A 21794-nucleotide genomic window follows, 5' to 3' on the forward strand; every position below is an offset into this window, starting at 1 on the left:
GAGAGAGGGAACACAAGCAGGGGGAGTGGGAGAGGAAGAAGCAGGCTCATAGCAGAGGAGCCTGATGTGGGGCTCGATCCCAGAACGCTGGGATCATGCCCTGAGCCAAAGGCAGATGCTTAACCGCTGTGCCACCCAGGCGCCCCTGTTCTCTATATCTTTTAAGAAGTCTCTCATTTTTCCCTTTCTCTGTCTCTTTGGGATATATCCTGGAATTTTCTCCCATTCCCCCCCACCCCTCAGTACACTACTACTTTCTCTAGTAGTATCTAATTTGTTGCTTTTAATTTTTAATTTCTATAAGGTTTTTTGTTCTTTATCAAATCTGCTTAATTTTTTGCCTCTTTTAGTTTTTGAAATAAGTAGTTACATGTGCTATTTCTAATAATTCCAAAATCTGATGTTTTTGCAGATCTTATTCTTTCTGTTCTTTCTGTTGGTTCTCATTGTCTTGTTTATTGGGATTTTAATGACTTTTCACTGTGAGATGACCATTTTACTTGGAAGTTTATTTTTAGAAATCCTTTGGGTCCTAAGGTGAAGGTTGGTTCCTCCAGAAGGACTTGCTTTGCTTCTGTCTGTGTTCTAACACAGGAACATATTAAACTAAATTTTCAGTTTGATTTTTTTTCAAGCCACTTAGATATTATGAATTTAGGGTGCAAATATGCGTGAACCGTCCGAGGCTGGAAACCAATGATCAAGTTCTCCAGGTTCAGAAAATGCCCTCAAGGCAAAAGCTGGCTACAGTCTTCTTTTATTCATTTTATTTCTTTCCCCCTCAGTCTTTGACCTGAACAATTCTTGTTTTCTTGCCAGTACATCTTTCATGAACATGTTTTAAAAATTAAAATGTTTTATATAGAATCTGTAGTTGTTTGTAGCAGAGCAGTTGGTCCTGGCACCTAGTTTACCATGTTGCCAGAAGTGGAAGTTATGTCATTTCATAGGTAAGTCAAGTAATTGCTTTAATTCTTTTCCCTTTTTGAATTTCAAAATTAATTTATGCCTACTGAATAAGGGAAAAACCACACAATACAAAGTTTATAAAGGCAAAGTTAATAATTTCTTCCATGAACTCTTCCAGTCTCACCCCTGCAATGGTAACCAATGATGATAACATTTGGTGTGCATCATTTCACCTTTCCACTTGTGCATGCATATATATATATACACACACACACACACATAATTAGGTGATTTATTTGTTTTTGATGAAAAGGAATCATACACATTAATATGCAGTTCATTTTTTTAAGAATTTATCTTGGGCATTACTGTAAGTCAGTAAATATGAATGTAGCTCTGCCTACTTTTTCTAATGTATTTTTACAAAGATAATAAAATTTTATATAGAAGGTTTTACCTTATACATGCTGTATTTTTATTGCTTTTTGGTATTTGTTTTGTTTTGATTTTTTGGTCTCATTTCATTCTTTTTCTTTCTTCTCCCCTCTTACTCCCAGCCTTTCACAATATCAGGCACAAGGAATGAACACAGCAGTTTGATTTCTTACAACTCAAGGGTTTCTTGTATGAGTTCTCATAAAATGGTCATTAGTAGCAGACTGAAGTGGAATTTGGAATATCTGCTCCATTACTCTTTGGCTGTGTGATTTTGCAAAAATCATATAACCTCTATAGTCATAGGTCAGTGGTATAAAATGGAAATAATAATTTTAATCATCCCTACCTCAAGGCTTTCCATGAGGATTATGTGAGTTAATGCATATTGTTTTAGTTTGTGAAACTTGCGCTGCACATCTCTAGTCACTGAAAATACAAAGATACAGACTCTGACCTAAGAAACTTTTAGCATTGTGGAAAGGGAGATGCAGAAATGGGTATTTTCGGGGTGCCTGGGTGGTGCAGTCGTTAAGCGTCTGCCTTCGGCTCAGGGCGTGATCCCGGCATTCCGGGATTGAGTCCCACATCAGGCTCTTCCACTGGGAGCCTGCTTCTTCCTCTCCCACTCCCCCTGCTTGTGTTCCCCTCTCTCGCTGGCTGTCTCTCTGTCACATAAATAAATAAAATCTTTTTAAAAAAATGGGTATTTTCATATAAGATGATGAGGGCTTTGGTGATGGTATGCATGGTGTCCTGCAGTATCCTGCAGGACAGACATTTGGTCCAGCTGGTTGGCACGTAGAAAAGTTGTGATTTCTGGAGCTAACACTTGAGTTTGATGTAATAGAATGAATTGGCATTAGTATTGGCATTCTGTGAATGTTAGTGATGATTCTCAGTATTAATACATTTGTTTCTTTTACTTTTTTGTTTAATAGAATATTTTTTTTTTGTATATTGTTTAACACAATAGTTTCTTTTCCTTTTAGGACAGCTGATTTACCAAGTTCAGTCACCTGATGAGGGGGCTTTAGTGACTGCTGCAAGAAATTTTGGGTTCATTTTTAAGTCTCGAACCCCAGAGACAATAACAATAGAAGAATTGGGAACACTGGTTACTTACCAACTGCTCGCCTTCTTGGACTTCAACAACATCAGGAAGAGGATGTCTGTCATAGGTATGGCTGGTAGCTGAGATTGATCTTTTGATAGTACTTGTTATATTGCTGTTTCTCAAGAATGATTTCACTCTTGGTTATGTACTGTTATGGTTTTTTTGTGTGACTTTATAAACTTTTTTCATTTTCAACTCAGCCTTAACACTATAGTGGTAAGTAGTGTATAACAAGTGCTTACTAAGTCCAGCACTGTTGTAGATGGCCCTCATGAATCAACTGATTGAACTGTCACAACAGCCCTATAAGTTAGGTGCTATTATTTTTATGCCCATTTTAAAGATATCAAAACTGAGACACAGAGAACGAATAGATCCTCAAATACTACTCCCTGTGTTTCCTAGAGATGTTTCCCAGTATAACTGCTTTAGTTAAGGCTCTCATTACTACTTGCTTATATTATTGCAGTATCTTCAAAACCGTTTCCCCTTAAAATAACACTCTGTGTTGATACCAGGGTATTCTTTCTAAAACATTGGTCTGGTTTTGCCATCACCTACATAAAATCCTTGGTGGCTTCCTAGAACTTAGAGGGCAACGTTCTTAGCAGGACATTCAAGATTACTTGCAACCTGACCTCAGTCTGCTTTTCTTCTGCTTCCCCACACTTCCCAAGGCTCACTAGATCTTGCCATTCCAGGCATGCATTGTGTACTCTTGGCCTCTGCGTGTGCTATTTCCCCTACCTAGGACTTTCCTCTTCCCTACTTCTCTTGGAAAACTTCTACTCACCTGGAAATGACCAACTTAAATGTCCCCTATTCTCTCAATTCTTTTTCTACTCTCCAAATAGCTGCATTCTGCTCTTCCTCAGAGCACCTTTTTCATAACACCAGCACGATACCAGCCCCGCGATATTCATGATGTCTGCCTGAGGGCAGTACTGTGTTTTAGTCGTCTTAAAATGCCCCAGGCCTAGCACAGAGCTTGGCACAAGTAGATTTTCTATAAATGCTTGTTAAATAAGATGTTACCCCATATTTTGTAACTTATGATCATATCCTGATCATCAGATTAAATCCGTTTCTACTATAGAAGACATATGTTTACATGGTCAGGTGTTTGGCCTCTCACTACCGGAGACTAGCCGTGGGCGACTGCTCTCAGCAGGTAGAGACCAAACAGCGTCTGAGGATGTTGATGTGTTTATTTTTTTGAACAGGCTGCAGGCAGTCCTCATGAATGCTGCTGAAGAGCACATATGCTGCTCTTGGCGTTGGCCTAATGATGTATTAGCAGAAGTAATCCTCTATTTACAGCTTCAGGGGAGGTGTTACTGATGTTGGGTTGGCCCAGAACCGGCTTCTCTTGGCTATGAGGGTGTTGACAAAAACCTAAAATTGCTACACAGGGAAACTTTTGGCTTTTCCCCAGCATCAGTCACCACCACAGGCTGTGGAGAAATCACAGCCTAACCACAGACTTCAGATGTTTGACTTAATGGATCCCATATGAAGAAAGGTAATGTTCTACCACAGAATGCATGGAAGCCTGTGGGCCTTATTTTGGTTCTGTTTGGTTTTTAATCAGGAGGAATTTGAAAGAGGGGCTCCACTATGGTAGAAAAGTCTCTGTTTGATAATAAGGCACAAAAAACAATGCTAGTCTCATGATTGTCACATGGCTTGGTCTATGGGGACAACACCCTGATGTGACGACTTAGATCACATCTGCTGCTGCAGCTCCTTCTCTTCTCCTCCGCCTTTTCTTCCTTCTCCCCTTCCTTCTCTGCTTCCTCCTCCTCTTCTTTTTCCTTCTCTTCCTCCTCATCCTCTTTTTACTCCACCTCTATTTCCTCTTTCTCCTTTTTTTTTTTTTGAGGGGGGAGCTATCATTCGTTGAATCATGAATGTATAGTTTTGATACTAGTACTACTTTCATTCCAGGGTAAGAGCCCTGATTTAATTCAGTTACCTAAATAAAAATAGATTTCTATACAGAATTTTACCAGAGGGTATAGAATCCACTATTGATAAACATATAGATTTTGTTACACGGTTTTAAAGGAGCAATTCTCATTGTGTAAATAAAAATACAGAGATAAAATTCAAGATACTTATTAATAGAGGCAAGTGGGACATAAATATTAAGGAAGAATAAATCAGGCTAGATCCTTGAAAAACCCTTGCAAGATCTTTAGTAAGAGTTGCTCAACTCTAAACTTTTTAGAGATGATCAAAATACAAATCACACTGCCATATGACAGGCGTTTCTCTGTGTGGATATATGAACAGCCATCCAACTGAGATATGGCAAAATAGAATTATTCATCACCCTTCACAGGGTTGCTATTGCATCTACTCTTATAGCATACACCTGGAAACCATTTCTGACTTTTTTTTTTGGTCACAAAGGCATAGCTGCTGCTTTCAATGAATTTTGCATAATTATAATTCAACTCAATTAAGCAAATATTTAGTAAGTGCCTACCATGTCTCAGGGACTTAACACTAAGGGAAAATGTGGAATTGAAGTGTTCTGTGTGATCGCACCCAGGAGAAGATGGTGGGGTAGGACATAGGCTGGAAAAGGACAGGTCTTAATGATTGCTGTTTATGCAATGTTAAGAGTGTCCGAAATTGATATAAGGCATAGGGAGGCTGTTGAAGGATTCTAAGCAGTAGTGTGAAGATGACTCTGGCTGGATTATAGAAGAGTTTGGAGAGAAGCAGGGTTGAGATGAGTAAAGCCCTTTGGATTAATGTGATAATATAGGCAAGAGGTAAGGTAATGAAGAGAAATTCATGGCTGCAGTTGCATGTATGGGTGATGGAGGGGAAGGAGCTTGAGTATGGCTGGATATCTGATTTGGGAGACTGAGTGAATGGTGAAGCTAGTTATTGAGATGGAGACATAAGAGAAATACATAGATATTGGAGGAAGATAATGTGTTCAGTTTGAGTTTGGTGTGCCTGAGCACATCCAAAAGGAGATATCTAGTTGGTGGTTGGATATAAGATTGGAAGGGAGTAGCTGGAGATAGATTTGGGCAGGAGATATACATTTAAAAGCAGTCATTCTGTCATTGGAACCTGAAGCCACAGAAATGAATGTGACTACATGGAGAGTGGAAGGGGAAATAGATCCTAGGAAAATCTTTGAAGAACACCAATATATAAAGGACCAGCAATGGGAGAAGAATTTATAACTAAAAATCTATGATTTTTGTCCAGACTCTGCCCACATGTTATCTTGACCACTTAACACTGTTATGTTCTTTTTATTTTTTTAAAGATTTTATTTATTTATTCAACAGAGATAGAGACAGCCAGTGAGAGAGGGAACACAAGCAGGGGGAGTGGGAGAGGAAGAAGCAGGCTCCCAGCGGAAGAGCCCGATGTGGGGCTCGATCCCAGAATGCCAGGATCACGCCCTGAGCTGAAGGCAGACGCTTAACTGCTGTGCCACCCAGGCGCCCCTGTTATGTTCTTTTTAATTTAATTTTTTTTATAGGGAAAGCAAGAGAGTGAGTCAGGGGGAGAGGCAGAAGGAGAGAGAGAATCTGGAGCAGACTTCCCACTGAGCATGGAGCCCAACACAGGGCTCAATCCCATGACTCTGAGATCATGACCTGAGCCAAAATCAGGAGTCTGATGCTTAACTGACTGAACCACCCAGGCGCCTCTCTTTTGAATTTATTTTAAAATGAGTGAGAAATGAGTGAGATTTGATTAGCCTTGAGATTTCCTAGCAGAAATGACTGGAAACCTTGAATGAAGAGGTACAAAACTTGCTGAACTGCAAAAGGAAAATTTTAGTGAGTAAAATTAAGCAAGATTCCATGAAACTGGATTTACACAAGCTCAAATTTAATGGGGCTAATGCTGGGTTAAGAAAAAAACATGGAAGAAATGGAAAATCTTTACTGAATAAGAAAAATGTAGGTTGAAAAGGACCTTAGAAGTTAGAGTTTTTAAATATCTCCTTTTCATATGTAGAAACTGAGATGAAGAGGTGGTAAGGGATTTGCAGAAATCATAATTGGTTTGTGATTTCCTAGACCAGTGATTCTCCATGTGTGGTCTAGGGAACCCTAAGAAAACTTGGAAGCTTTTCAGAGGATGCACAAGGACAAAACCATTTTCATAAAATACTAATGTTATTTGTCTTTTTCATTCTTTTTCTCATAAGTATACTGCGGAGTTTTATAAAAGCCACATGATGTGTGATATCACAACAGATTGAACTGCAGAAGCAGATATGAGAATCCAACTGTCGTTTAAGCCAGACATTAAAGAGAACTGTAATCATGTAAAACAATGCCGCTCCCCAAACTACATTTTTTTTGTTGTTGTGGAAATTATAATTATTTTCATAGAAATGTTATTTGTTAATATGTAATATGTTTATTATAATTATTTTATTAGTCATTATAGTAATATAATTAGTGTCATAAGGCCATTGATATAATAAAATTTCTCAATTTTAATTTCTAATATGGTAAATATTGATAAATATAACCCAATTTATTATTTTTTTTCCCATCTTTGCTTTCAGTGAAAATATAACCCACTTTTAAAAAGCCCAGGAGTTCTCAGAAAGTTTTAAGAGACCAAAAAGTTTGAGAACTGATATCCTAGCCTAGATTATAAACAACAGTCACAGAGAAGTCATACTGGTAAAAGTGGGATGCACATACTTGGCCTTTATAGCTCTGGTGATGGAAGGGAGAAAATATGGGAGAAATTATTAAATTGGATTGCTATAGAAGAAAAGCAAAAGAAAGTTAGGATTAAATGTTCCCTACCCCCACCCCAGCTCAAACAATTAGATAAATTATATATGCTTTTTTCTTTTTCCCCAATGTGGGGAATTAGAGCCAGAGTACAAGAACTGCATGAGTTTTGGCAACTAGGAGAGCTGACCAGGGGTTTTAGGAAAGAAGACAAGCCCTAGACAAGTCTCAAGACAAAAAATTTCCAGAGTGCATTAGATATGTACAAAGCCAGGAGGAAACTAGAATAGATGGTCTTAAGTAAGAGTAAAGGTAAGAAGGGAAATTAATTTATTGTACTTTGGTATTTATATTCCTTTAAGTCAAGTTCTAAATTTTATATTCTGTTAAATTAATAGTAGTCAATATTTATGTTCATTTGTTTTGAGGCAATCTATTTTTAGAGAAAAGGTATAATTGAGTGGAAAGCATGTGACAATCTTTGATATGATGAAGCTTGCGAGGGTCAGTGTTCAGACCATCATGTTGTGACCCAGAAAGTTGTCTTAAATTGTAGGTAGTTCCTGGAAAGAAATATATTGCCATGTCATGTCATGTCTTGTCATGTATTCATTCATTCATTCAACAAATAATTAAGGGCCTAGTATGTGTCAAGCTGTAAAACCAAGCCTACAAATATAGGCCAAGTATTCTGTAGTTAAATATTTTTTTTAAACAGCAATATGTGGGACAGCCAGGGGAAGGTTTAAAGACTGGAAATGAAGGGGATCCTCTCAGGACTATCATTCCCAAACCTGGGGAGGGGGAGACAGATTAAAAACATAGCCCTGACACAGACTTCCACTTAAAAGAAGGTAGAAACTAATTTTGAAAGCCCCCTGTGAGGTATGCTTGCAGGCCAGGATTGTGACTGAAAAACCAACCACCAAGAATGAAAGAAAGGGCTTTTCCAATGAGTAAAGAGGGTAAAGAAAAACGTCAGCAGGGACGAAAAACTAAGTGCATAAAGCATGGCTTTGAATGGCTGAAATTCCATGTGGCGATCATTTGGCCTTAACGATGATAGTTGACTCCTACCGTAGGTTTTGAGTTTCACACCAGGAGACAGGCAGGCAGAGCTCTCAATTCTGTTTGATCCAGAAGACTTAATTTGAATGTATCAACCCTTCAGAATAGTAGGCAAGGAAAATGGTAAGGTCATACACATCTGAATAAAAACACTTGTTTCCAAGTTTGGGAAATCAAAGGATTCCAGTAGACGGACTATTTCTGAGTTAATAGAACAGGAATAAGGCCAAGTGACTTAGATAGTGACCTTCTAATTAAAGGCACTGAATATTTTACTACTGGCTAAAATGTTATGCCCATTTCCAAATTGCCTGGCTGGAGCCCTAGGAAAGTCTAGTTTTGACAGATTTCGTTGATTATCTACTATGCAAAAATTTTCTTTTCAGTTCGAAATCCAGAAGGACAGATAAAGCTTTATTCCAAAGGAGCAGACACTATTCTGTTTGAAAAACTTCATCCATCCAATGAAGACCTTCTGACTTTGACGACAGACCATCTCAGTGTAAGTGTTTCTATCTAAAGGTTACCACAATGGCCCTTTGGTGCTTCCTATGATTAGGTCTTATTTTTAAAATATCAGCAAAATGAACTGACTTTTGAAATAGAAAGCACAGGAAACTCTGCCAGTGAATGTCTGGAAACTGGCACATGGACCCCTATACTTGCCCTGCTGAAAGTCTGATCAGTCTTACACAGCTGCTGAGTGTAGGCTCCTGACTGGCCAGGGAAAGCCTCAGGACACCTAGGGAAACCTGTTCTAACTCCCCTGCAGTTTGAGGCTTCTTCCCTTGGAGACTGGTTTTGGGAAGAGGAACAGGACAGTTGCTTCCCCTTGGGTTCTAATGTATCTGACACCAATGGAGTTTCTTATGATTAGCCCCAGGGAATAGCTTAGGGTCATGCTTAGATGCTGAGGGGAAAATAGTAGCCAACTTTCTCTTCCAGGGGTCCTTCTGTTCAGGTCATAAATCATGATGTGTCACTTACATTCTTTATGTTGAAACTACCAAATGCACACATTCTGAGACTATGCATAATTTCTTTACAAAAGCTTTCTGAATGGAACAGGAGTAATCTTTGGCATATACATTTATGCCATTTAAATTTGACACATCACTTTGGCAAAAGAATAAGAGTCTATGAATTAATATGAACATTAACCTGGTTTAAACCTGAAGATTCAAGTGTCTCTCTAATATTTATTTGAGGTTCCATTTAACCGAATATGAACTTTAAGGGCAACTGGTCAAAGCTCTCATATCCTCATTGGTTTCTGTCCTTTAAAAAATTATTGAGGAATCATGTTCTTTGTCAAGCCCTATATTTAATACAAAACATTCCCTGGATCTTTAAAAAACAAACAAACAAATAAAACAAAACAAAAAAACTCTGCCTGACTTTAAGTTTAAAGAATGATGGTTTAGTAATATCGGTTACAAACATAGCTATTGTTTTTGTCTTTCCAATAGAGCATTCTGGATTTTCTTTTAATCTCTTCCAGAAGGCCGGCATGGTCTTTTTAATTTTTTTTTTTTTTTATGAAAACAACATTAGAATCATAAGTATCTGATTTTTGCCATTGCTCAAACACCAAAGGCCCTGGATTTTCATACATTTTCCTCTCATACTAAAGTATAGGAAGTCTAATTTGGTCTTGTTACATTTCTAGGCAAAAGAGATTTTTTTCCAGGTGATGTCGATTTGACTTGCTCTTTGCTTCATTCACTTTATTTGTTTTGGCTTTAAATTCTGAGGTTTTTAATTTATACTTAATAATTGATTTTGAATTGTTTAATAAGGTAGGAAACGACCTTGCTCAAATGCTTATTTAGGATTAAACTTGTGATTCATGCATTAATTAAATAACTTAAATCATCTGTCCCCTTTTGTAATGCCGTCTTAGAACAGAACAGGGAGGAAAGCACTGGTCATGCCCAGCGCGGTTGCAAGTTAAAGGCAAAGAAGTTTTTCTGTGAATTAAGGGGACAAAAGATCATTACGAGGCAGTAACTAGATTTTCAGATCAGTAGGGGACCCAGTGGTGGTCTTGCAAAATGTGATTACAATGTCCAGAGTACTACCAACTGCCTACAAAATAAATTTGGGTAATTTTTCTTATGGCCTCTGTGGGCAAAACCACATCATTGCAGCATGCACTGAATTTACTTTCCATTTACTGAATTAGGGTGTGTCACGTGTAACTTGGGCCTGATCACAAACCTACGTCTGTTCTATAAGCCAAAACACAACAGAGAAGATATGCTCAGGGGCAATGCCCAAAGGAGCAGAAATGTTCTAAAAACACTTGCAGTGTAGAGGCCCATAAAATGACCACTGGAGGCCTAGACAAAGTGGGAGGTTTTTAGCATTTCCCCAAAGCAATCTACAGATGTTTCTAGCTATTGTGGCTATGTGAGACACTGAGCAACTACCAGTCTCTCATTTTTATTTATTTATTTTCCTATTAGAAGGCTAAAGCACCAAAGGTATCATTTGAGATCGTCTGTTTACTGAGACTCTAAAGGAAAAGTATGACTCTTCAATTAATTTGACCAATTATTAAGTACTACATCAAAATCAGTTTCTCAAAAGTAGTAATTTTTAAAAATAACCTGACTTGATAGTGTTTTTAAAATTTCTAAGAATTTTCATTATTAAAACTTTCATATAGCAAAAAGTAAGAAAATTTACAGATGATCCAGAATGAAAAGTAAAAGTCATCCTCCACCTCTTGATTCCCAGAAGCAAGTATTTATATTAACTTTTCTGCCTCACTCTCCCTTTTGCCCCTAGAGCTTATTCTTATAACCTTAATATGCTTCAACTTCTGTTATCTGACCAACATTTATTTATTCATCTGTAATTGACTTTTAACTTTTTGTTATGGAAGATTTCAAGCATAAACAGAAGTAGGACTCAGTTAATTTTAGACATAGCTATATTATTGGGGGAACGCGACAAGACTGGTGAGATGTCATGCTGCCATCTTTTGAGAGAGCTCCTGCCTTCGATTTGAGAGTTATAGTTCCCCTGAGGATCTTTTCTTCTCCCCTGGAAGTTGAGGGCTGTGTGCCATGAAATAGGCTGGGTCTCTCTTATTGCCAGGGGATAGGTCGGAATCAATATATGTTGCTTCAAATGGATATCTCAAATCATGGGTATGACTGAGCACTTCTCAACTAGGGCACTGCAGCCGGCATTGCAGCTGTCTTTAGGGGGAAGGGTAGCTCCCCTGAGTGTTTTAACCCCATAGAAATAAAACACAAAATACAAACATTACACCCCATTTCCAAGGGGATTAAAAAGTTGGGGGTCAGGAGGGCCAAGTAATACTCTTGGGACAAAATGAATTTAAGTGAAAAAATTTTTACCCACTATTGTTGCTGTTATTGCCATGATTATTGTTCTGTGATGGTTCCTAAATCTATGTCTGCTCTGGCAGGAATTTGCAGGGGAAGGCCTTCGAACCTTGGCCATTGCATACAGAGATCTGGATGACAAGTACTTTAAAGAGTGGCATAAGATGCTTGAAGATGCAAATGCTCTCATGGATGAGAGGGATGAACGGATAGCTGGGCTATATGAAGAAATTGAAAGGGATTTAATGGTATGAATTGAAAAGCATGATGGTTTGTGTTTACAGAAGAGATAGTATGTGTTTAGGGATCTAGCATAGGAATAATCCATTGCTAAATCATCTTTCACATAGCAGATGCTACCCTTTCAAACACTGAGTCATGCTTTATACATTGGCTTCATGTTTGCCATGTATGGCCCTAGAGAACCTAGAGGATTATTTCTATTAGCAATAGCTTATACAACTGGAAGTTTCCCCAAAGTAGAAGATAGTGACATCTCTATTCTTTTGTCAGCCTCTGGTATGTCCTTGATGTTATATTGGTTGTGTTTTTTTTGTTTTTTGTTTTTGTTTTTCCTCCCTCCTCTCCCTGCTTTATGATCTACCTTTTAGAGCGGGGGAACTTTCCATGAAGAGTGGCTATAGCTCTAAACCATCTCAGGCCATGAGGTTCTGATGATATCTATACTGCCCAGAGTATGATCTATTTTAGAAACTGCTTTTCCCTGAGGCCCCAGTGGTCAGGATGCTTAGCTATCATGAGGTACTAAGGAGCATGTTATATTCATCTCTGGATGAAATCATGCACAAGACCCATCACTTTTTAGTTTATGGCATCTGCTGGTTTGTTAATTTAGGACAATGGTTCTACTTTTTTGTGATCCTTACTATGAGATTAGGGCTCTCCTTTGGACCTTTCCATGTAGGTGTAAGTGGGGAAGCAGCTGGGGAGTTCTTCAGTTCTTAGAAGCCCAAATGGCTTCTGATGGTTTTTGCTAATAGGTTATCTGAGCATATCAGACACCTCATGTGAATTCTAACCTCCAGGATCTCTGCCATTAATTGGTGTGACTATCAGTTGGCTTGATTTGAGAACCTTCTCTTGAGGACCTTCCCTACGCATCGCTGCAATTAATAAGATGCTTGCTGTATCAATGAATCATAACTTCCACTTCAATTCATGTTCCTTGACCTCTGAACTCTGTGCTTTAAAGCCATAGATATTGTGGATGTTGTTTGCCTGCATTAACATAAGATCTTCTCTATTTTTCAATGAAGCTACTAGGTGCCACTGCTGTGGAAGATAAGTTACAAGAGGGTGTTATTGAAACAATTACAAGTTTATCACTGGCCAATATTAAGATCTGGGTCCTAACAGGAGACAAACAAGGTAAACTGAAAATGGGTGTTGATGATATTTTGAAAGGGGGGGGGCGGTAATTTCTCTGGTAAAATTTTAGTTAACCAGAAAGCTTAATGAATTAGATATTTACACAGCCCTTCACATAGGGAAGAGTTGATATATAAAAAGGAAATCTAATATATTACAAAATTTATTATTTAAAAACAGAACTAATGAATATCTTCTCTAGTATACTCTTCAGTCAGTTGAATTTCAGCTCAATTACTTCTTAAATATAATAGTTTCACCTATAGTTTCACGTGTTGGCAACAGTGGTATTAAAAAATGTTTATTGTTTCACGTGAGCGCTGCCCCCCATCAGAACAGAGAGAGGCACAGCACTGAAGCAGGACATTGGAGACCTCAGGGGCTACTCCTTTAGTTTCTTGATGGAGGGAGATTTGGGAATATTACGGACGGGGTCAGGATCGTAGGCAGGCTTTGGGGAGACTCAGGGAGGTGGCTATTTATCAACTGGTGTGAAAATATTCTGGTATTTTAACAATCACCACAGGTGTACCAGTGCAACCAGGCTAAATTCCAGGATTGCTCATGTAGTGATATAATGAGAGCTGACCTACTTTCAGACGTGACAAAATGCCAAGTCAGCAGAGAAAGAGTCATTATGTTTAGGGTGCTATTTCCTAAGAAGGAAAAGGGATCAGTACATTTTGGATCTTTTGCTAGTGGTAATGGTTAAAATAAAAATGACTTTATGCTTGGTCATCAGTAAACCAGAATATTTAATAAATTGACACACATGTGTTTTCAGGATTCTATCTACTTGTTACATATTTTTTAGAACATTGGAGGACTTGTAGATATGATAAGTCATTCTCCATGTGTTCACCCAAATCACTGATGACAAAAAATAAACAGTAGAGAGTTGAGCTCTATGGTGTGTTAGTAGAGACTTCCTAGAGTTTGATGCTGATCAGTGGGTACATTCATATCTATTCACTTAGTTACAAATACACACAAGTTTACTCTTATTTAACTTCCACTTCTGTGGCTTATACAAAGGGTATGCTAAGATTTTATCAATTGCCTTTAGACTTAGGGCAAATCTAATTATCCCACAGAATTGGCAAGAACCTAATGACTCAATAGAATGAGAAACAAATGACCCTACCGAGGATGGAAGGGCTACCTACTGTCCAAGGGTCCAGTTCCACAGAAGTGGAGGACGGTCTGCTCAACGTCGTGTACTTCCCCACTTACCTAGTAGCCGCAGTCCTGGGTGGTCTTTGAGGTGATAGTCAAATTCCAAACTTGAATTTACTTAATGGGAAAATGGCAATGTTGTGTGTGGGAGAACTATAAATCTATTATAAGAACATTTTTGCTGTCCAACTGAACAATTTGTGAGTTTTTTCAATGTGTCTACCACATCAGATTGAATAATAGCTAAATTATGTATCTTACCTCTTTAAAGGCAATATTTGGGACATCAGGCAAAAAATTTTTTATTTACACATTTCACTGTATCACAGGGCCTTAGGGTATTTTCTTAAATACTAATTTTGGGAATCAAGTTTTTTCAAAAACTAGATGAGAAGGTTGAGAATTCATAGATGTTGCTACTTTTCCATGCATTTAACAAGTGGCAAATTTGATCGTGGAACCTGGGTCTTTGAATTTAGCTCTGGGTTTCTTGGATTTTATCATTCATCATGCTCTCTCTGACATTAAGGGGTAATGACTCAAAACTTTAATTAAGTAATGTTCTCACTATGGTGGGTTTTATTTTGTATCAGAAACTGCCATCAACATTGGCTATGCCTGCAACATGCTGACTGATGACATGAATGACGTGTTCATTATAGCAGGGAACACAGCAGTGGAAGTCAGAGAAGAACTCAGGTAAGTGTTAAAGAAGAAAGGTAGAGAGGGAGGGAGGAATAGTTGAGAAAGTAGAAAGGCCCTTTATAGTTCCTGTGCCCTTACTTTGAAATAGAATTCCTCCTGCATGTTTCCTAAACTCCTATTCATAAGATAAGTTTGACATAAGTAGTGAAACATTGTCTTTAGGCCTCCAACATTTTCCAAGTATTTTTAGAAAAGGATTTCAAATCATTTACATTGAGTTATCCTTTAAAACTAAGCATTGGTGAGTAGCTCTTACATGATGAGTGATCAGATTCAATGATGGCATTTGTTTAAAATAGCAATTCTCTAGCTTCATTCTGGTCCCCAAATTTAGAATCTCCAGGGGATGGGGGATGGGGACTTGTATTTTCATAGGCACCTAGATGAAATTATGATCAGATAACATTGGAAAACACAGCTGGAGGAGATAGTATATAAAGTTGGAATAGAGTCTTTCAGCATTAAAGAAAGTAGGTATTTTGACATACTAATTGTTAAATCCAGGTGAGAAATAGAATTCTGTGAAATTTGTGTAACTCCTGCAAATACCAGAAAATATATAAGTGCTGGAATTAGGTAAGCGTGGACAAACATTAAATTTTGAGAAATAACATTTCCTAGAATCTGCCAATTTTATCCTTTATTTTTTTCTATTTAATTTTAAGAGGAATATTTTTAAAGTCTGCATAATTATTTTCCCAGAACTTTAAAAAATGCTGTCTTCTAACAATTTTAGCTTGCTTATGCTTGCAGTAGCATCTCTAAGCTCATTCCATTTTGGGTCTGGCCAAGCAGATTATTGCATTAGAGGCAAACTGCTTATATCTTGCTACATTCTTGATGGCGCTAACCTCCTCTCACCACAACAGAGGAACACTGTGGGCTTCCTGAATGTGTCTCTATCATTACACTTTTCTTCCTGGACCTTGAAAAGAAAGGAAGTCTTAACTGTCAACACCACTGATTGCTACTTGTAGATCAAATTTCCCAACTTTCACACTGCTTTACTCCCAGTAGAAAACTGCTGTACATGCTGGTTAGAAGATAAGACCGAGATTGCAAGTCTTTGCCAAATACATTGGGAAATTGAAATATTAAGAATTTGTTTAATAATAACAAATGTTTTAAGAAAATCTCTTTAAATGATCTTTTTGGGGGTTGAAATTTATTGCTGAAGGAAGATGGATGTGAACAGATCTAGACCGTAATACGCCTAGTGCTAATGCTTTGAGTCAGTGCCTGGGGCACTGTTATAAGCAGGATGCATGTATTACATTTCATTCCCAAAGCAACTCAGTGGTAAGCATTATCATTATCCTTATTTTACAGATCAGGAAGTTGAGGCAAGGATAGGGTAAATAACATGCCTGAAGTTTCACAACTGACTAATGGTTCAGCTGGTATTTGAATCTAGCGTGGTCCCAGAGACTGTGTACCGAATCACTTGCCACATGTCTCTCTAAACATACCTTGGATGTGTTCTTACTCCCTTTAAATGATTGATATAAAAAATGTAATTGTTGAGGCATCTTACTGATTCCCTTGAGGTCACACACGAGAGTAGTGATGAGAGCAAAATAAATTCCAGGGAGAGACAGCAGATTTAAGAGAAAGGATATGGGCTTCGTGTTAGCTGAACCCAAGTTGGAATCTCGGCTTCATACTCACTGACAGGTTGAGTTACTTTAAATATTCTATTCAACCTCTCTTTGATTTGTTTCCTCATTTGTAAATGGGAAAATATACAAATATCTACTCTGTAGACTATTTTATTTGGGACATTAAAAGAGGTAAGAATGTAAAGATTTGTGGACATTCAATGAGCACCCTTCTTGCCTTCTCCCTCTCTTTCCACTTCCTCCCTTCTCCTTTTTCTCATTTCTTCAGCCATTGTTCCCACAACAGGGACTACTTTTATTAACATTTCCCCAGTAGACTCTGTGAAGTCTATATTAAAATTACATAAATAATAAGATTATATCAGTCATAATTAGATTTCCCAGTATGCATTGTGCAAAGACATAGGCAATCAGCTGCTAACCAGCATGATACAGCAGGTTTCTACACCCATTGATGTAATGGTAGCTAAAAATAAAACAATAGTTAAGAAAAAGTGGTCAATCTATACATTCTTATCATAGAGCAATCTATATTTTTATTAACCTTCTTAAGATATTGAAAACAACACTCTGACCTCTATTACAACCTTTATGCATCCCTTCCTCAATTGGCCACATTAGATAAGTATATCAGGTTGATGGAACAGCACACATGAAGGCATAGAGACAGGAAGGAAATCATATTCTATTCTAGAAGCAATATTCCATGTTGTAGCTAGAGTGTATGATAGAACTAAGGGTGAGGACCATATTTTCAGAGACAGATTGGTGAGTGATTGACAAATGCAAGTGGTTATACTTCATCCTAACGTTATTGGGTGGATGTGAATAGCTCCTTAGCAGATGAGTACCGAACCCACCTCTGCATTTATGAAATAGCACTCCAGGGGCAGGACGGATGGAGTCTGTGTGATGGGAAAATTAACAGTATGGGGAGATGGGTCCGGAAGCTGCTGGAATACCTGAGTTTAGAGATTATGAGGTTGAGCTAAGGCACTGACGCCAAAAGAGTGGAATGAAACTGACAGCTCTTTTGGTGGTAGTATGGATAGGACTCAGAATTTGATTGGATGTGGAGAGAAGTAGGAGGCTTTGTCATTTCTTGTCTGACTTTCACAGCCCAGAATACACCCAACTGTGCAAGAACAAAAACTCTTTAAATTTTATAAAACTGAACTTGAACCCCTTTCTGCCTGATGACAGAACAAGTAAACTAGGCACGTTGGGGTAAATTGAGGCTAGGATGCACAGTTGCCCCGTCTTGTCATTGATCCTCAGCATCTACCCGCCAACATCTAGTGCTTCTCACTCCTGTGTCCCTCTGGTCTCCTGCCTCTCTGGGTTGCCGGCTGACCCTCCTGGCTCACTTCCACATACTCCTGGGGAAATAGGGAAGTGTGGCTGCTCTTCATCTCTGTATCTGAGAGGACTTAAGCTCTCACAGGGCCACCTCTGTTCCTGAAATCCCTTTACTCTGGAATCTTCTTTGTCACCATACTTTACGTGGCAGCTATTCCATCCTCAGATTCCCAAAAACTCATCTGAAGATTCCATTACCCACACAGTCCTCCATCCACTACTGGTCCAGGGTGTGAGTTAGGACCCAGCTTTCTTTAATGACTCACCAGCATCTAAGCTTCTCTTCATAGTCTCCTAGGCTTGGATGGGCTTTCTACATTTTATGCCTTGATTTCTTTAAGGATTAGTCTTTTGAAACTTGGAGAATTTTTTCTTCCCTCTCAAAAAGCCCATTAACGAAATTCAAGATGCATGCTGCTATGAGTTTCAAGAGTCTATTTTGATACTCAGAAAGCAGTATCTTGACCCTTTCTGTTCCCTCTGTATTTGGCTCTTTGAGATCTCTTGAGGCAAGGCATGTGTCTGAGTAAAGAGGGTCATCTGCTGTGGTGGTGGTGATTGCAGAGGGAGTAGGGAACCAAAGTTACTATCTTAAGATTTTATCCAGCTACCTTTGGTTGAGTAAGTAGATGGCATAACTGTCATTATGTGGAAGGCATGTGCAGAAACATGAATTCTTATAAATTGTTGTTGGGAGTGTAAGTTGTTAGAAACGTTATAGAGGGCAAACTCACAATGTATTTCAAAATTACATATATGTACACTTTTGATCCAATGATCACTATTTCTGGGAATTGTCCTTAAACAAGTGGATAAATATCTGAATATGTATATAAAGAAATATTGATTGCTGCATCAGTTATAATAGAAAATCAGAAAATGCTCAAATACCCAGCCACAAGGGATTTTGTTAATTACTATGACATATGCTGGCAATGGGATACTAATGCAATTATTAAAAGTGATTATGTGTTTATTGACATTGTAGAGGATCGTAGGGAAGAGAGGAAAAAATGAAACAAGACAAAACCAGAGAGGGAGACAAACTGTAAGAGACTCTTAATCTTAGGAAACAAACAGGGTTGCTGGAGGGGAAAGGGGTGAGGAGGATGGGGCCACTGGGTGATGGACATTAGGGAGGGTATGTGTTGTAATGAGCACTAGGTATTATATAAGACTGATGAATCACAGACCTGTACCCCTGAACAATACATTATATGTTAGTTAATTGAATTTATATTGAAAAAAAAGTATCTGGGACAAATGAAAAAAAAATTCCTAAAGCACTCCTGGTTATTCTCACATTGTCATTTTAAAGATATGTGTCCTAGTAAATATTTTGGATTTTCCAAGAAGGTAAATGCCAATCTTGGAAAACTTTCTTGAGGACAGGAACTATGTTGTATGCTTTCATATCTTCTGCCATTACTGGCCCTGAACTAGGCATATTAGAGATGATCAGATTTTATTTGATATTCGATTGACAGATTTATTGATTAGTGGAGACTGTAGCAGACACAATTGTTCTTTCAGTTTGTTGTTGTGTGCTTGGTAGGTAGATGGCCTAAACATAATTACAATAGAATTCTGAAGGAAATACTTCTAAGGAATAGAATTCTGAGGGAAAGAATTCTAAGGAATAATCCCGGATGTTATATGATGCAATTTATAATTATAATGAAAACAGTTTCTATCATATTTTACAACTTCATATAGATTAATATAAATTTGTGTTTTTCTCTTACTTTTACAATAAATAATAAAAAACAAAAAAAGAAAGATGTCCATGATATATTTAATTGAAAAATTAGATTACAAAATATCATGCATAGAATGATCCCTTTTTTCCAAAGAAAGTATGTATTTGTATATATGTATGTATACATGTGTAAAACACTATACAACTATATCCCTATCTGTCCTTTACCTACCCATTAAGCTCTGGAGGTTATATATGGTGGTTTTGTCTGAGAGATGGAATTGTGGATTGTGTTTGCTTTGTTCTTTATGGCTCTTCATATTACCTGAAATTGTAATAGTGTTCATTCAATGCTTTCATAATTGGGAAAAAAAGCCAAAAGATTTTTTAATGAGAAGAAAAAATATTCAGGGGGGGTAAAATAAGGAATTTCTGTCTAGACTAATTACTTCAAGACCCTTGAGGCCATCTTGCTTAACTGACTAGCCAATAATGTTTATCTTAACCCAGACTTGAAGGTAACCCCATTCTCCGAGTCTAAGGGAGGCAATGCATGGTAGAAAATTCTGTATAAGAGGAATGAATACATTTGTAGTATGCAAATGCATACTAGGATATTTAATATTTAATATTAGGATTGGGGGAAACAGAGAATCCAAGAAAATTTATTGCCAAAGGTGTTGTCTCTAATCCTAATCTGGGCTACTTAGGTCTAAACCCATAGTTTGGGGAATGAAATATTAAAGTCATAAATTTGTACCATTCAGTTTTCTTGTGTTATGCTGTTGAGTTCAGTGGGAGTTCTTGCGAAAACAACCCCAAAAAGTGTATCAAAAGAACAGGATCTAAGTGACAATAGCTATTAGAAAGAAATGACCTAAATGGCTATATTTAAACCTATCAAATGTGTTTAGATTATTTCATAAACATGGATATATGATTTTTATGCATATCATGCATATGGCTTGTTTCAAATTTAATGTCATGAAACTGTTTTAGCCACTTTGAGTCCTGGGTTAATTTTGCCATCATAACTCTTTTAATATTAAAGGCATGCCCAGAAATCTACAGTTAAACCCTGTGATGGTTTCTCAGAAGATTACCACATTGATTACACTTCACTAATACATACGTCTTCTGCCCAAAGGAAGACAGACTGGGAATGTAATTTTGCTTGGGACGACAGGCAAACTCACTCCACGTTTCATTTTTGTTGTATCGGTGCCATGTTTTGTTGGAAAAATTCATGTTCTATAACTAATTAAACCATGATGTGACTCTACTGCTTCTGAGAAATATTCTGGTGATATACCTAGGAATTGGTATTTCTTCTTCAATCAGCAAAATACATGTTGCACTTTGTTGAGCACTACTTGGTAGAAAGTTACTTGTTTGAATGAACAGAGTTCTCAAATGCAAATGGCTCCAGAACCAGGCAGGTAACATTAATTGTGTGATCTGTGCTATATATGAGACATTAGGGAGTGGTGGAGCCTTTGGTGAAGGTGAACATCATGGTGTCCATAAACTCATACAGATTTTTAAAAACACTGTGCAGGCCAAACAAAATGCATCTCATTCCTCATTTCCAACTTCTAGTTACCCAGGCAAAATGTTTTAGTAGGTTAGATTTCTATCATAAATCATAACATTTTAGAGTACTAAGAAATCTTGGCAATGTTCTAATACACACTGGTGTAGCTGCCCAGGTTTTCCTGCCTGGTGTCAACAAGTCTGATGGGCTGTCCCATTCCCCTAATTTCTAATAAAACACAGGTTTAGGGGTTGAGTGTCTTATAGATCACATGGGTAGTAAGGGATGGAACTGGGGCTTAAAATAAAAATTTCATGGACTTCCTCCCTTTCTCTGCTGTTGGCAGTGTGGTTCTGTCCCATAACTGCCCCTGCTGCACTGTCTTTGTCCCGTCCTAGAGGCAGCCTGTGGCTGACCCTGTATGTAACCAGTTTAGTGCAATAGACTGAGAACTAGGAATTTGAAGACCTGGGTTCTATGCTGGGTCTGTAACTAACTTGTCAAGTGGCTAGAGGTCAGATCACCCAACTGTGGGCAAAGGAGATGTCAGAGGCAAGACCTCGGGCCTGAGCCCAGCTCTCCAGGTTCCGAGCTCAGTGCTCTTATATCGAAGTCAGGCTTGTCTTCTTTTAAACAAGATGCCATGGTTTCCTAACAGGTTTGTGTCATGTTTGAACACAGAGTGCCTT

The 21794-nt window shown here is 38.0% G+C and overlaps 1 protein-coding gene across 7 annotated transcripts in view; it reads left to right on the plus strand.

The window, feature by feature from the left end:
- ATP8B4 (ATPase phospholipid transporting 8B4 (putative)) overlaps nt 1-21794 on the plus strand; it is a 247199-nt gene that overhangs the window by 175964 nt on the left and 49441 nt on the right. For all 7 annotated transcript variants that reach the window (XM_034660997.1, XM_034661000.1, XM_034660999.1 and 4 more), the window contains exons 16-20: nt 2337-2525; nt 8652-8767; nt 11708-11872; nt 12902-13013; nt 14783-14888. In XM_034660997.1, the coding sequence (XP_034516888.1) occupies nt 2337-2525; nt 8652-8767; nt 11708-11872; nt 12902-13013; nt 14783-14888 (688 nt within the window). The remainder of the gene's footprint in view (nt 1-2336; nt 2526-8651; nt 8768-11707; nt 11873-12901; nt 13014-14782; nt 14889-21794) is intronic.

This window comes from Ailuropoda melanoleuca, chromosome 5, assembly GCF_002007445.2.
Source record: "Ailuropoda melanoleuca isolate Jingjing chromosome 5, ASM200744v2, whole genome shotgun sequence".
In the NCBI taxonomy this organism is placed as follows: Eukaryota; Metazoa; Chordata; class Mammalia; order Carnivora; family Ursidae; genus Ailuropoda; species Ailuropoda melanoleuca.